The sequence below is a fragment of the Rhinolophus hipposideros genome, assembly GCF_964194185.1.
Source record: "Rhinolophus hipposideros genome assembly, chromosome: 5".
NCBI classification, from domain to species: domain Eukaryota; kingdom Metazoa; phylum Chordata; class Mammalia; order Chiroptera; family Rhinolophidae; genus Rhinolophus; species Rhinolophus hipposideros.
This window is the reverse complement of record NC_138051.1, coordinates 100,826,968-100,843,652: the sequence shown is the minus strand read 5'-3', so window position 1 is coordinate 100,843,652 and position 16,685 is coordinate 100,826,968. Positions and strand designations below refer to the sequence as shown.

General features: G+C 40.9%; 1 protein-coding gene across 4 annotated transcripts; it reads right to left on the bottom strand.

The window, feature by feature from the left end:
- Positions 1–299: 299 nt before the first annotated feature.
- Positions 300–16,685, bottom strand: EIF5 (eukaryotic translation initiation factor 5). 4 transcript variants are annotated; one of them, XM_081050445.1, is made up of 12 exons: positions 16,500–16,685; positions 15,148–15,427; positions 14,943–15,024; positions 14,476–14,648; positions 14,067–14,178; positions 13,182–13,321; positions 12,779–12,937; positions 12,285–12,446; positions 11,793–11,957; positions 11,335–11,469; positions 10,842–10,935; positions 300–3,621 (listed from the first exon to the last, which is right to left on the bottom strand). In XM_081050445.1, exons 2-11 carry the CDS (start codon positions 15,217–15,219, stop codon positions 10,846–10,848), a joined length of 1,290 nt encoding a protein of 429 aa, XP_080906571.1. In that variant the 5' UTR covers positions 15,220–15,427; positions 16,500–16,685; the 3' UTR covers positions 300–3,621; positions 10,842–10,845. The 4 variants fall into 4 exon arrangements, with proteins under 4 accessions (XP_080906571.1, XP_080906572.1, XP_080906569.1 ...); XM_081050446.1 differs by having other exon boundaries at positions 300–1,309; XM_081050443.1 differs by lacking the exon at positions 300–3,621 and having other exon boundaries at positions 9,240–10,935.

The following is a 16,685-nucleotide window of genomic DNA, read 5'->3' as shown; positions in this document are numbered from 1 at the left end:
GAGACTATATAAAAGATATTCATGGTATCTGCTTAGACAACCAATGAGAATTAAGAGAAATTAAAGAATACCTAAATAAAAGGTAGAATAATGCTATGTTTATATATCAGAACAGTCATTACTACAAATATATTGATTCTATAAAATTGATCTCCACATTCGTCTCAAAAAACATGCCAGAGTGTGTGTGTGTGTGTGTGTGTACACGTGTTACTTACTAGCCGATTCTAAATTTATATAGAAATGCAAAGGACCAAGAAAATCCCAAAGTTTGTATTTTTTTTGTTTTTTATTTTTTTAAAATTTATTGGGGTGACAATTGTTAGTAAAATTACATAGATTTCAGGTGTACAATTCTGTATTGCATCATCTATAAATCCCATTGTGTGTTCACCACCCAACCAAAAGCTTTTTAAAGCAGAGTAATGGGGTAGGAGAATGGCCTCACTGAATATCAAGGCCTATTACGAAGTCTAGTAATTAAGGCAGTATGGTATTAGTGTATAAATACAAAACTAGCTCAGTGGAATAGCAAAGAAAACTCAGAAGCAAACCAACACGCAGGTACCTGATTTACAACCAAGGGAGCTGCCTTGCAGAGCAGTGGGGAAAGAAGCTTTTAAATAGTCAGTTCTGATTGGATATTCCCATAGGAAAAAAAAAAGAAACTTGATCCATACTTCATACCATACACAAAAGTTATAGTCGATCTGAATATGAAAGACAAAATATAAAGCTTGTAGAATATAAGAAAAATATTTAGGGTAAGGCAAATTTACTAAATTGGCATAAAAACCCTAAAGACTGGCAAAGTTGATTCCAGTAAAATTAAGAACTTCTAATAAAAATTAAAAGAAAAAAGGAGGGGGGGTGGTCGCTTAGCTCAGTTGGTTAGAGCATGACGCTCGTAACAACAGGGTTGCCAGTTCAACCCCCACATGGGCCAGTGAGCTGCACCCTCCACTAGATTGAAACAACTACTTGAGTTGGAGCTGATGGGTCCTGGAAAAACATACTTAAAAATAATAAAAGTTAAAAAAAAATAAACTTTTTTCACCCAAAGACATCAAAGAGTAAACAAAAACCGACAAAGAGCATGGAGATGGTATTTGTAACACATGTAACTGACAAAGGCTCATGTATACCCTATAGAATGTCTATAAATCTCTAAGAAAAAGCCAAATCGCCCTGTAGAAAAATAGGCAAGAGACTTGAAAAGGTACTTCGCAAGCAGGCTGGCAACTGGCCAGTAACTTATGTAAAGATGCAGGATTTTGTCAGCCACCAGGAAAAATTAGATCCACTTCAACTACATTAAAGACACAAACACAGGGAAAAGACATGTTACAAACTTAGAGAAGGTATTTCATGCACATAACTGACAAAAGATTAGTATCTTGAATATATAAGGAATTCCTGTAAGTCACTAAGAAATAGCAAACCCCACAATGCAAAATGATAATCCGTTCTATGCACACCACATTTTACTGATCCATTCGTCAGTTGATGGACGTTTAGGTTGCTTCCACTTTTTGACTATTATGAATAACACTGCTGCAGCCTTATGGACGCCTGTCTTCATTTCTCTCGGGTATATTCCTAGGGAGTGGAATCGCGTGATCTTATGGTAACTCTCCACTGTATTTCATCTTTTGAGGAACTGCGAGTCGAGACTGTTCTCCCAAGTTGCTACACCATTTACATTCCCACCAGCAGTATTTGTGCATGAGGGTTACAATATCACCACGTCCTCACCAATATTTGTGGTTTTTTTATAGCCATACATATTAGTATCCTGAGGCTGCCAAAACATATCACCATACATTTGGTGGCTTAAAGCAACAGAAATTAATTTTCTCACAGTTCTGGAGACCAGAAGTCTGAAATCAAGGTGCCAGGCGGCTGTGCTTCATCAGAAGGTTCTAGTGGTGAGTCTGTTCCTAGTCTCTTCTGGCTTCTGGTGGCTATCGGCCAGCTTAGGCTTGTGGTTGCATTAATCCAATCTCTACTTCTGTCTTTACATGTCCTTTCTGTGCATGTTGCGTGTGTCTCTCAAAACTCCCTCTGCCTCTTTCTTACGAGAACACAGGATCGCATTTAGGGTCCAGATAATGCAAGATAAGCTCCTGCTCTCGAGTCTGTAACTTCATCACATCTCTTGCCATGTAAGGTAACATTCTCAGGTTCCAGAGATCTGAAGCGGCTATCTCGTGGGGTGCCATTTTTCAGTCTAGCACACCATCCTAGTGGAAGTTGTATCGTGTTGTCGTGTTTTGATTTGAATTTTCGCTAACGGTCCTCTCGAGCATCTTTTCATGTGCTTGTTAGCCACTTGTATATTTTCTTTGGAGAAATGTCTATGCAGATCCTTTGCCCATTTTTAATTGGGTTGTCTGTTGAGTTGTAAGAGTTCTTTGGATAGCAGCGACATCAGGGAAGACAATGGAGTAGGAAACACCAGGAAACCTTTTCTGCACCTAGACAACAGTTGCACTGGCAGAATCTGTTTGCTGTAACTATTTTGGAACTCTGGAGCCTACTGGAAGGCTTTGTTTCCAGGGCAGGGCTTGGATGGCAAACCCTGGTTAATTCCAGTCATTTTCTTTCTTAGCATGGTAGCTGCTACACATTCCCCAGTCCTCTCAGCCTTATAGCAGGACGTGGTTCCTAGAGTGGTTTGTGGGAGCCATCGTGGGCAATAGGACCTCATTCTGCAAATATCAGGGATCTGTGTACTGATCGCTGATTGCTGCTTCTGATCACAGATGTGCAGACACAAAGGCAAGGAGTCATTATTGTACACTCTCACCGGCTGAAGCATCTTCCAGAACCAAAAATTTAAATAGAATACCCTGGCGACGGGAGAGAATCTGATTTCCAGAGTTACCACATAGAAAACTCGTATGTCCAGTTTTCAACAACAACAAAATAAATCACAAGGCATATAAAGATACAAAAAAGTCTGGCCCATTCAAAGGAAAATATTAGTTGACAAAAACTATCTCAGGAAGAGCACATGTACTAAAAAAAACTTTTAAAACAATTGTCTTAAAAACATTCAAAAAGCTAAAGGAAGACATGGACAGAGTCAAGAAATGATATTTGAACAAAATGGAAATATCTATAAAGTATAAAAAGGAATCAAAAAGAAACTCTGGATCTGAACAGTAAAATAACTAAAATAAAGAATTTACTTAAGGAACTCAAAAGCAAATCTGAGCAGGCAGAAAAATCAGCAAACTTGAAGACAGAACAATAGAAATTATTAAATCTGAGGAACAGAAAGAAAAAGATTGAAGTCAACAGAGCCTAAGGGACCAGCATATGCATTGTAGGAGTCCCAGGAGGAAGAGAGAAAGAGGCAGAGAGATTGACAAAATAATGGCTGAAAACTTCTCAACTTTGATGACAGCCATAAATAGAAATACTCAGGAACACTTGCACTAAGACATATTTTAATCAAAATTTCAAAACACAAAGACAATCTGGAAAACAGCAAGAGGGAAATGACTCATCACATACAGGGATTTTTTTTTTTTTTGGTCCCCAATAAGATTATCAGAAAATTTCTCCTCAAAAACCTTGAAGGCCATAAGGTAGTGGGTTGAAATATTCAAAGTGCTGAAATAAAAAAGAAAAAATTATCAATCAAGAATTCTACATCTGGGGAAAACTGTCCTTCAAAAATGAGGGAGAAATTAAGACATTCCTAGATAAACAAAAGCTGAGAGAGTTCATTACCACTAGACCAGCACTACATGAAATGCTATAAGGGACTCCTTCAGGCTGAAAGGACACGACAGTAATTTGAAGCTGTACAAAAAAATAAACGTCTCTAGTAAACATATAGGCAATTATAAAAGCTAGTATTGTTCGAATTTGGTTTGTAACTCCACTTTTTATTTTCTGTGATTTAAAAATCTAATGAATAAAAACAATTATTAGCCTGTTTCTGGACAAACAAGCATAAAGATATAATTTCTGACAGCGGTAACACAGCTGGGTAGGAACCGGGTATGCTCTTGAAGTGAAGATGGTATCAATTTGAATTAGTTTTTTTATAACTTTAGGATATAATCCTAAATAACCTTATTTGTTATGGGTAGTATATTGACATCTTAATATTAAGTCTTCCAATCCATGAACATGGGATATAGTTTCATTTATTCATGTCTTCTTTCTTTCAGCAGTATTTTGTAGTTTTCAATATACAAATCTTTCATCTCCTTGGTCAATGGTCAAGCTAATCCCTAAGTACTTTATTCTTTTTATTATTATTTTTTATTTTTATTTTTTTACTTTATTCTTTTTGATGTTATTGTAAATGGAATTATTTCCTTTTCAGATTGTTAATTATGTATGCCCTGAAAATTTTTTAAAAATACCATGTTTCCCCGAAAATAAGACCTAGCCGGACAATCAGCTCTAATGTGTGTTTTGGGGCAAAAATTAATGTAAGACCGGGTCTTATGCTATAGTAAAATAAGACTGGGTCTTATATTAATTTTTGCTCCAAAAGACGCATTAGAGCCGATTGTCCGGCTAGGTCTTATTTTTGAGGAAACAGGGTAATGTATATGCTTGACTTAAGCTTTGATTACCAATGCATCCATTTTAGAGGCAACCACTTCAAAGACAGATATCTTGAATCAACACCTTGCCAACCACTAACTAGACAGAAAGCCAGGCTGCCTCCCCCTACTGAGGCTCTTTTGTTTGAGATCTCAGTTGGTTTCAGTAACTGACCGTTTGGACTTTTTCCCCCCTTCTCTTCTCATATTTTAAACTCTGGCCTTTGTGGTTTTTGTTTTTTTTTGTTCTTTTAAGATTTTATTGGGGTAAGGGAACAGGACTTTATTGGGGAACAGTGTGAACTTCCAGGACTTTTTCCAAGTCAAGTTGTTCTTTCAATCTTAGTTGTGGAGGACATCGTTCAGCTCCAGGTCCAGTTGCTGTTGTTAGTTGCAGGGGGCACAGCCCACCATCTCTTGCGGGAGTCGGAGTCAAACTGGCAACCTTGTGGTTGAGAGCCCACTGGCCCATGTGGGAATGGAACCGGCAGCCCTCAGCGTTAGGAGCATGAAACTCCAACCACCTGAGCCACCGGGCCAGCCCCTGGCCTTTATGTTTTAAATTCACCAATAAAGAGTAAGCTCAAGAAACCCTAGGCTCCACCCTCAACCCCAATAAAAGCTTAACTCCAGGCCCATATATTCTACCTGCGACCTCACTGTGTGGCCCCAAGTGTGCTGTATAATTTCCACCACTTGTTTGTAATAAACCTGTATCTTTTCAGTTTCCTGACAGTTATTGATGAAGGGCATCTTGCAATCACAAGAACCGTAACACTGGTCCAGCCATAACACTGGTTATCCATAGTCCGAGACCAGTACAAAACATGTATAGAAATACAACTGATTGTGTTATTTGTATCCTGCTACTTTGCTGAATTCATTTATTACCTCTCCTAGTTTATGGAATCGTTAGAATTTTCTACATGTAAGAGCAGATCATGCTGTTTTATTCTAATTTAGTTGCTTTTCTTTTTCTTGCCTAGTTGCTCTGGCTAGAGCTTTCAGTACACTGATGAACAGAAGTAGCGAAAGCAGACATCACCTTGTTTATGATCTTAGAGAAAAACCTTTCAGTCTTTCACTACTTAAGTATGATGTTCCCTGTGGGTTTTTCATATATGGTTTTTATTATGCTTGAGGTAGTTTCCTTCTACTCTTGGTTGTTGTATGTTATCACTGAAGTGTTGAATTTTGTCAAAAGCTTTTTCTTCATTAATCAAGATGTATTATGGAGTTTTCCCCTTCATTCTTTTAATTTGGTGTTATTACACTGACCAAATTTTTGTATGTTGAGCCATCACTTTATTCCAGCAATAAATGTGTCATGATGCATAATCCTTTTAACATGCTTCTGAATCGGTTTGCTGGCATTTCATTGAGGACTTGAGCATCAATGTTCATAAGGGATATTGGTCTGTGGTTTTCTTGCAGTTTTTTTTCTGGCTTTATTATCAGGGTTATGCTGGCCTCAGACTGAATTAGGAAGCGTTTCCTCCTCTCCAATTTTGGGATAGTTTAAGGATCGCATTAGTTCTTTAAATGTTTGATAGAACTCACCAGTGAAGCCATCACGTCCTGGGCTTTTATTGTCTGGAGATTTTTGATCTCTGATTCGATCTCCTTACTAGCTGTTCAGATTTTGTATTCCTTGGTGATTTAGTCCTCACTGGTTTTGTTTCTAGGAATTGATCCATTTTATCTAATTAGCCAGTTTGTTGGTATACAATTGTGCACAGTGCTTATGATCCTTTTTATATTTCTTAAGAATCAGTATTAATGACCCCATTTTCGTTTGATTTTAGTAATGAGTCTTTTTTCCCTTTAGTCCACTCAGTGCAAGATGTCATTTTGTTGTTCGTTTCAGAGAACTAACTTTTGGTTTCATTTTTATTATTTTCCTATTCTTTCTTTTATCTCTGCTTTAGTCCTTATTTCCTTCCTTTTGTTAGCTTCAGGTTTGTTCTTTTTCTAGTTCCTTACGTTGTAAAGTTTGCTTCTTGATTTGAGATCTTTTTAACGTAAGCATGTATAGCTATAAATTTCCTTCTTAGCACTGCTCTTGTTATTTTGATGTTTTTATTCATCTGATTGTTTGGTAAGTTTTAATTTCCACAATTTCTTTCTAGTTTTACCAGAAACTAGGGATGCTTTGGAAGCATCCCTTCCCTGTGCGTTAGGAATGCTGGGACCAGACTCAAGTCAGCCTTACCCACTGGCCTTGCACCTTGGGCTCCGGACTGAATGTCTCCAGCAGCCAGCTCGGTGATACCCCATCGTGGTGCTGATGGGAGCTTCTCAGCTAACTTGGTATGTTGCATAGGCAACAGGCAAGGCTGGATACAGTCCTTTGCTTTAAGCTACTCAATGCTCTCCTCAGTCTGTGACCCCTGCACTTCCACCCCTCCTTCCAAGCTGCCCCAGCAGGCATTACCTCTGCCTGCAGCATTAGGCATCCATCAGTCTTATAAATGCTGCACACAGGGTTACCATCTCCATTAGGCAGACATTGAAAGATAAACCTTCCAGTATTACAGGGAGGCCCTGGCCAGAATCCAGTTGTGATTTTAAATCCCAAGTGAACAGAGCTCACTGAATGGAAAACCAGATGGCAGGCACTGGGCCAACTCAGACCCTACCACCTGCTTTAAGATCCCAACACTATGTCCTGGGGAACTTCTCTGTAGCTATTACTCCCACATCATACATGGCACATTGGAATGATTCAACTTTCTGGCTGCAAAGAACCAGAGTTGGTTCCTGAAGGAGACCTTTGTGAGACAAGGAGTTAGGCTGGAATAGAGCCCTGCTGCAGGTGAACATGAACCCCAAGCTCCCAACCTACTCTAAACAAAGGCTCATATGGTCAGACCCTGGGGACTACAAGTCAGCCATAGGCCTCCGGCAAGTCATCTGTCCATGTCACTCCACTCAGGGTCATTCTTAGGATTCAAGGTCTACAGAGTACTGGGGACAGAGATGCTGCTGTCCCCTCAGGAAGGACAGAACACACACCACAGGAGTCGGAGAGGACCGACACAAAAGTGCAGTACTGTTCCTGCCACTGAGCACACTGAAGATTTGGAGTGGTCTAATAGGCCAGTTTGAATAATTATCAAAACGACAATGGAGAGACAGCCAACTTTCCTTTTTTGAATTATGCTCAAGTATTATGGGCAGAGTTATAGCAATTAGGAAGAGTTCACTAGAGAAAGATTGGTTGCAGAGCAGTTATAGAAATCTCATTGCTGGTTACTTTGTTTGATTTCAGTAGAAATCTTTGTTTTGGTTTTAAACACCTTACCGCAGCAATACAGGAAACAGTGTCTGGGCACAGGAGCCAGACTAGATGAGTAACTTTGGGACAACCCTACCTATGCCTCAGGACCATGAGGCTCAAACTCCCAGATAGAAAATGCAGAAGGCTCATTTATCACAGTTATCTTTCGGATTTTCCACTCTTCCAAAGGCCAGCTTTCATTTTGACCTTATCTCCAGGTCAAAGGCTTTGAGTCAGTGCTTGGTGCTCTGGGGCAAACAGTGGGGGTGGGGGTGATTTGCACATACCCCAAGGTGGGAAGCACTGAGCACTGGATTAGGAAATACCGTTGCCCCCCTCAAACCTTTAGGACCCAAACTAGTACCTTGTAAGTTCATCTACTTCAGAAAAGACTTGCTTAGCAACCTTCTCTATTTCCCTTTCTCAATTAGAGATATATGCTATATCTAGTTATACAGCCACAGGCATACCATATTTTTATTGTGCTTCAGATGTCCTTTTTATAAATTAAAGGTTAAGATTATTCACCAGCAAAGATTACGACTCACTTTATCGCAATTGTCTGGAACTGGCCCTGCAAAGTCTCTGCGGTCTGCCTGTATATACTTGACGTCTGAATTCCCTAGTAAGCACCCGTAAATAGTTCATGAAATCAGATTAAGGCAGATGTTTCCAGTTTGTAATCAACTCAAGTTACAGAATAGGAGCACGAGACCTAAGGAAAACCACTGACCCAAGGTAATTAGCAACATCTGTGAACAGGGATGGCACTTGGAGAAGGAAACGTCCAACACAGATGCAGCAGCTACAAAAATGGCAGATTTCAACACTCCAAAATTGTATGAAAATTTAGGCTAATTTTAACATTAAAGCAGAGACAAAATATAATTTTAACATTGTTTTAATCAAATAACGTAGCTGTTTGAAACAAGAAAATTTAAGACAGTTGAATAGAGCAAAGTGAATGATTACTCTATTAGGACAGCCTCTGGATAATTTTGTGGATCTGAATTCTATCGGAAGTTTGGCACCAGACTGAATACCAGTTTAAGCCAAAATTTTGTCTGTAGTGTTTTAGCCCTGAATGTGTTTTCCTTCAGATTAAAGGGGGAAGGGGGGGCGGGGGGAAAAAACTTCCATAACAGAACCTCATTAGCTTGACACTGGGTACGCTGAATGCAACTTGGCTTAGGCCACCAGTCTCTCTCTAGAATTTCAGGTAAGGAAAGCAAACGCCTCCAGCGAAGAATGTGAAACCCAGGTGACATGTGGACTTGCAAAAACCCTCTTCTCTCTGGTGACAAAGCACACTCCCCCCTCCAGGTATATGGCTTCTGCTTCACTCTCATCAAAATCTATCAGAAGGCAGCTGGAGACCAACTCGTATCTCTCCAGAAAACAGCTAGATTTTAATTCCTTAAAATATCAAGCTAGCAAGGTTTTATTATACCAAATGAGTGTATAATTTCAGAGTGAAAATTTTTTACATACATTTAAGGTCTCATTACAACCTGTAAAATCACAAAGTAGTCAAGAGGTGAATGATTCAAGCCCGTGCTCCAAATAAAACTAACCCGTGGTCCTGGTTCCGCAGTGCACTTCTTATGAAAAGGAATAAATGCAATACATTTCTACCTTGAAGATGATTTCTTGGGTACAGCCAGAATCCCTATCAGGTGAGTTTAGATCAGCGAATTGGGCAAGTTATTTCTAAATCTAAAGCCCAGGATGGGCCGGGCCAGGCCCTAGGCACCTGCATCCAATGGCCATCACACAGACTTCTTGAGTGTCTGCCTATATTCAATGTGAAGTAAAAGTCACAAGTCTTGCACCAAAATATAGGTTTTGACTTGCAAGTACAATTTTAGCTTTCTTTTTAAATAAGATATTTTGGGGGGGAAACATAACGTTTGAGACATATAGTAACACATTTTGGCAAGATAGCAACCAAACCTAAAGAGCACAGCTGTGTCCAAATGTAGAAGGCATTAAATAAGCCATAGTATCAGGGAAAATCCACAATGAACAAAATATACAGTATGTTGGGAACATTTGGAAATTGTAATTTAAACCGTAAAAGCTGAAATATTATGCTGTTTTTGCTAGAGATTAAGTGCACCTTTTACTTTTTTCCCCAAATAAAAAAAAAATCATAGAGCTTACTATTTAATCATACCCCAACTTGCGAGTTTTCTCTCAGCACAAAGCAACAGCTACACACATAGCATGCTGCTTGTTAATGTGATAATTCCCCTGGCTCATCCGACGTGCATTGCACGGGACTTCAATGACTATAATTTGGGGTAAGTGAACGAACTGAAAAAAACAAAACACAACAAAACACAATTCAAGTTTCAAACCTACCCTTAAAATTATTCATAGGACACTCAGGTCATTTTTATCCTCAATAAGACAAAGGGGTTGCACTGTCCACCTTGGCATGGTAAGAATGTACAATACCAGATACCAATTCGAGACACTAAAGGTAAGACTTCAAATTACTGTATTTCTTAACGACTGAATAAGGTAATTACAAGTGTATGTTTACATTCTGCTGAAGACCTCTTTACTGTCTCAGCACCCAACAATTTCTAACAGGCTCCGAGAATCCTATCAAGTTAAATAACGGTGCAACACTTTTAAAAGGAGCCAATTAATCAGCTGAAGTCATTCAGAGCCAAAAATATGAAGAATGACCAAAATCAAATCTTTATTTTTGTTAACTGTATAAATGTGATCCAAATGTGTCCACCACTAAGTTTTCAAAAAGAAACATGCTATAAATAAGCAAACTATATCTGCTCACTGATATGTGTATGGACTCCCTAGATGTCTCGGGCTTAATTACAGACCACTCACAGCAATACATTTTTAGTAGAAAGTGTAGCATGATGTGAAGCCATTTTAGCTTTTGCACATACATGTTGCACTTCTGGCTGATGACGCAGAAAGATTCTCAGCATTACACTGTTAAGCTGGGCTGCACCCACCCCTTTAAATGGCATCAATATCAATGTCATCGTCCTTGTTGTCAGACTTCACAGCTTCAACTTTCGGTACACTGGCAGTCTTCGAATACACCACCTAATAGAAGAAATGTTATTTATTGAGTATAAACCTTTTTACCCAAATAAACGTGCTTATAAAAATTAAATCAATGGTCAACAAAGAAAAATTCTGTAGATGCAGCCATCATTCTTCATGCAGTTTTTATGCAAAAGATGTCTCTCCATAGCCTAAGAATACGTTAATTTTTACAGACCACTAGCACCTCTATACTCAACCTGCATTAAATAAACCCTACTATGGGAATCCAGACATTTGGAATCATGTCTACGGATATGAGATTTCTACCACCTTTTCTATTAAGGATTATTTTCCAAATTACTGAGACTTTATTGCCTCAATTACTCAAGTTTGCCATTTTACAATTCTCAAAAACACGCATCACTAATACTGAATTTAACTTGTCCCAGTGTTTACCTCAATGTTCTCATCTTCATCGTCGTCTTCACCACCAGAAGATTCCTCCTCTGCTTCCTTCAACCACTTTATAAATGGTTCTGCTTTGACACGAATCTCTTTGGCAAGTTCTTTTGAGACATATTTCTTAGAAGCCTAAAAAATATTAGGCACAATGTTGTTAGATTGGGGAATTTAAAGTTATTTATTATATATTCTGAGCTCTGAAGAGACTGTGTCACATCCTAATCTTAAACACTCAAAAGAATACATGGAATCCACCAAAAATGTATTAGAGGTGGACTAGTATTTTGCTATTACTAGCAAGCTGACATGGTGGGAGTCACATACAAGTCACACCAGTCAAGCACTAGGGACTGCATTTTCGTGGAGAAAGGGACTAGGTATTAAAAATGACTTATTTCAAGAAAGCCCCAAAGCTGTTTCAGTATTTTTGATCTTAAACAACTATTCCCCACCTTTTCCGACCAGCTGATGATGACCTCTTCTTCCAGAAGGTCAGCGTCATACATCTCCTTCAAGATATGTGGGATCTTGGAGAGAAGCTGAGCCTGATGCATTGCTACCACACACTCTAAACCATGAAGAAGGTACCGTTGAGCTTTTTTGTTGTTGTGACAAAACTGCAAACAGATTATCTTTGTATTAACAAGCTTTTACAGATGTTCTAAGCTGACAATTCTAATATCCAAGTATATTCACTGCTGTAAGATTGGTTCCTTAGAGTTATGGCCCGTAATAGCAGTTCAAAAATATCAACGCATAGAAATCTCTAGATTACTTTATGTATTAAGGGACCAACCACGTAGTTTTCAGATACTCCCATGCTTGTAAGGTAGGTCAATTATCTCCACTTTCAGGATGACAGAGAAATGAGTGAAAGGTTAAAGTGACGTTCCTAAGGTCACACAGCCGCAATCTCATTTATGAATCTAAAACAATTTGCTTACTCGTAGGAAATGGCGCCTGTATTTCTTAATCTGTTCTCTAATCTTTTCATTAAAAAGAACTTCAGTCAAAACAAGAGGTCCCATGGCTTTTACATCCAGCCTTTCTGCTTCAGCAACAATTTCTTTGTCAGATGAGTCAATAACACCCTCTTCCTTCTTTTTCTGTGAATAAAAGGAAGCAATTCAGTGACAGGGAGGCACATTTTGCTCTAGATACATTAGTGCCCGCTCCCATTGACTTTGCCCCCAATTTGACAGTTCTGGATTTCCAAATAATAAACAGCTGCCAAAAAGTGCCTGAGACCACCCACAAAAATCATCTGAAGGAACAGAAAAAGTAAAAATAAGCCTTGCATTTGAATATTCAAAAGACAGCAAGAGAAAGTAATTCACCAAACACCCAGCTTAAATAAATAGTTAACATAAACCTAACGCTGAGTTGAAGCTGATTTTACTGATAAACATTCACCTGCTCTTGAAGGAAATACTTTTACCTTAACAAAATCAAACAGGATGTTGACCCGCTCTTCAACAGTCCTTTCCAAATCATCACTGAGTGTCAGCACTTTTGCATGGTCACTGATTTCGTCCATTCTGCGCCTTTGAGCTTCCTCAGTTGTATCCTCCCCCCAATCATCATCCTCCTCTTCTTCCTGTTTATGAAAGTGAAGACGCTTGGTGAAAGGCCTTAAAAATGTTTCAGACTTCTAGTCAAGTTAATGACATCAAGTTCATTTTCCACTAAATAAGTTTCTCCCTAATTCAACCAACCAACAGCACGTGGAGCCCAAAATACTGTTGCAGTATTACACTGAAGGCTAGTGTTTTTTTGCTCACCGTAACCAAATTTATCTCTCATAAATTTAGTGCTTATCACACCACCAACTCTGCACTTACCACAGCATGTGGAGGACTGATTTCATTTGGTGGTGGTGGTGGTGGTGTCTCACTGCTGGACACGGAACCATTTTCCTTGTCTTTGCCCTTTCTATTTTTCTTTTCCTTTTCTTTCTTTCCTGTACCACTGTCACTATTCTCTACAGGGAAACAAAGAAAAGTTTAGTGCCATGGCTTAGATTACACCTCATTGACCATCATGAACATTTCAAACTCTGCCTTTTGGCTTCAGAACTCTCCTCTCAAAACCACATACACAGTGCTACCTAAAATTCTAAGGATTCACAGACCAAATCCATTCACTGTATTTCATAGGTAAGAAACTCAGGCTAAGAATGGAATGTCCCAAAACATCAGTGGTATTGATTGTTGGGTAATAGCGAGATGAAGTGATGATTCAGAAAGTTAGTGAAGGTTAGCATTTATGATCATCTTCCATCCTTCACGAACTTGAACAAAAGTATAGTTCAACTGCACTTTAGTCAACGGCTAGAACATTGTTTAAGTCTATATAACGGCTTTTCTCATGGAGGAGAGCACCGGAATAGGTTAGACTTTCTTGCTATAGCAAGCTCAAATTGTGTCAGACAGTTTTGATCATCTGCCACAGAGTGTTGCTTGCAATGCTCTAAAGCCACTCAGGCTTATTAATGACCCAAGGCCCCTTTTTACAAAACATTAACCCAGAAGTAGATCCTTTGCCAGGATCCCATCACAATCTGTATTTCAATACATATTTCACTCATCCTAATGTGATGTCTTCAATAAATCACGAAGCAAGGATTGTTAAGTTCCTTACATTCCAGTTTTATAGCAACTTCCCTTTTCTTTCCAATAAACAGTTGCTTTATGGTAAGATCTTAGAAGTTCATCACGAAGACTTACCAGGTGGGTTTTTGAGAATGAATGTGCAAAGTTTATGATGTGTGTCAAGCATGCCTCGATAACCACAGGCTTTACAAGAATTACCTATTGTTTGCTTCTTTGGATTGACATGCTGCCAAAAAAAAGTAAAAACAAATGTCATCCATAATACACGAAAATTCTGTAAGGAAAAAGTGTGAAAATATCTAACTACCATAAGACATCTAAAACACCGGGCTTAAATACCAAAGAATTCTCCCCCTCCTCCAGAGATCTACTTTAAAAAATTAGCATGGGAATATCTCCAAAATTTGTACATTACGTTCGCTCTGCTTTCTCAAGAACATGATTTGGAGCGATCGATCACAGAACTGATCACAAAAGCAATGTTGTTTCTTCTTTTATTGACAAAAACTTCAAAGGCACTCACCAGCTCTGTTTCAGGATTCTCACACTCAGGACAGAGAACAAATCTTTTAATGAATCCATCCAACATGTCTTGCAGCTTATTCGCCTCATGAGATCCATTGACAATGTAACGGTCATTCTTAACATCAAACTGGGTCTGTGCTCCCAGTTCACAACCAAAATATTTGGTGGGATCTAGTTGGATAAAAAAGGTTTGATTCATTACATTTAACTCACCTTTGGCTACTCAGCCACATTGATACAAGTGTCACTCCCTATGTTTTTATATTAGATTAAAAAAGTGCGTTGCCTGGGTAGTTCTTTGTACTAATGGCAACTAGCAACTAGTAAGTTGTGTTTTAAGTCCAAGGTTGCACTTAACCCTTAAGCTAATTAGTAAATAATTCAGACAAGATATGCAAATCAAAAGATGGTTATGACTACATCAATAATATGCCTTTTCAAACTTCTTCAAGAGACATTACTTACACGTTGGAGGCCGATTAAGCGCCTTTGCAACGTCAACCATGTTGACTATAACTGTCTTGATTCCATTTCCTTTGCCCTCAACCTAAAGAAAATAAGAATTTAATTTTGCACTCTCTACCCAGGAGATGCAATCTTACAAAAAAAAAAAAAAAAAAAACTATGAAAAGAGTTTAGGACTTGCTACTAAAATGAAGATCAGTATTACCTTGGCAATCAGACGGGGCATCTTGTAGCGATAGAACTGGTCTGACACGCTGCGGTTGACGTTGACAGACATTTTGGCTTATTAGTGGCTTTATCAATAAGATGAAGAGATCTTTGATTGCAACTTTTTGGTATCTTCTGTCTGGAGAAGAAGGGATGACATAAACGACTGCAAGAGTTCTCGGTCTCTGACATGAAAAAATTTTCGCCACTGAGGCTGTAAGCTTCTTGGTTGTATGCTATGTTTCCCCAATACAGGTACCAATGGCTGCGCAACAGCTCTGAAAGAGAAAAGGAGAACACACAACCCCCCACACACTTAGCATGACTCGCCTATGGAAACACCTCCCTTTACGTTCCAGTTAGCTATGCCTAGTTTTCCCAGGTTAAAAAGCATGCCCAGTTCTTGTGAAAAAGGATGAGTATTTTCAGGTAACACGAAACACCTGTAGCAACATAAAAGGCCTCCATTTTGATTAAGCTGTGACTGGCAGGGAAACGCCAGACTAAAAACAACAAACGGCGCTGCTTCAGCTGCCCCGGGTTTGTCAGAGCAAACGGAGCCGGCAGTGTACCAGGCCCACTTCTGCGAACGGCCTTAATTTAACAGCTGATGAAAAACGACCACCACACCTCTCCTTCCCAGCCCAAGCCTGTGATCCTAGTTCCCATACACCCCCCCACGAATCCTCATTTTGAGGCGGAACACTGTGAAAGTCTTCTTCACCAACGGTCCCTTGGGCAACACACGCTTACTTCACAGAAACACCCGCACCACACACAGGACCCGAGGGCTCCCGGAGCGAGCGTGCACCGCGGGACGGCCCGGCGCGACCTCGACCTCCGCTACCTGCGCCCGCTCTACGCAAACACACGGTTAACCTTCGCTCCCGTCCCCATGGCCACGAGTCGTCTCGTTCGCAGCTGCGCAAGGCCGCGCCCAGCCCCGCCTGCGAGGCGCGCCATCGCCCGCCGCCCTGGGCGGCAGGTGGACGCCGCACACAGCCCGCCCGGGCCGGCCTCCGCGGGCGCAGCGCCCCGGCAGCGCGGGCCGAGGGAAACGAAACCGCCGAGGGGCGCCGGCCGGGCCGCCCCCGCCCGCCCCGCCCGCCCCGACGATGACTCATAAATGCAGCAGCGGCGGCCTGACTCAGCCCGGCGCGCTCCCGTCAGGCGGCGGCGCGGGGGCGGCGAGCGCGGCCGGCAGTGGGAGGGGAGGGGGCGCCCGCCCGCCCGCCCGCCGGCCCCGCCGCCCGCCCGCCCGAACTGCGCCACACGCGCCGGGTCACGCGGCGCGCCGCCATCTTGTGCGGCCGCCATCTCCCCGCCGGCCCGCGCCGCCCGCGGACTCACCGTTTTCGTCAAATAAAGACATAAACCCAACGCTGCTCGCCCGGGACTGGGATGAAGTGAGGCGCGTGTGAACCCGAGTCCGAGGAGGGGCGGCGGAGGCGGCGGAGGAGCACAGCGACCAGCGGCCAGGCAGGCGCCGCCGAGCAGCGGGGAGGGGCTGTCCCAGCGACGTCCGGGGTCCACACC

Coding starts and splice junctions, on each gene's coding strand:
- EIF5 (XM_081050445.1), bottom strand. CDS start 15,219: ATGTCTGTCAACGTCAACCGCAGCGTGTCAGACCAGTTCTATCGCTAC. Junction 12,938..13,181: donor TCAGTCCTCCACATGCTGTG/GTAAGTGCAGAG, acceptor TTTCATAAACAG/GAAGAAGAGGAGGATGATGA. Junction 11,958..12,284: donor ACAGGCGCCATTTCCTACGA/GTAAGCAAATTG, acceptor ATCTGTTTGCAG/TTTTGTCACAACAACAAAAA.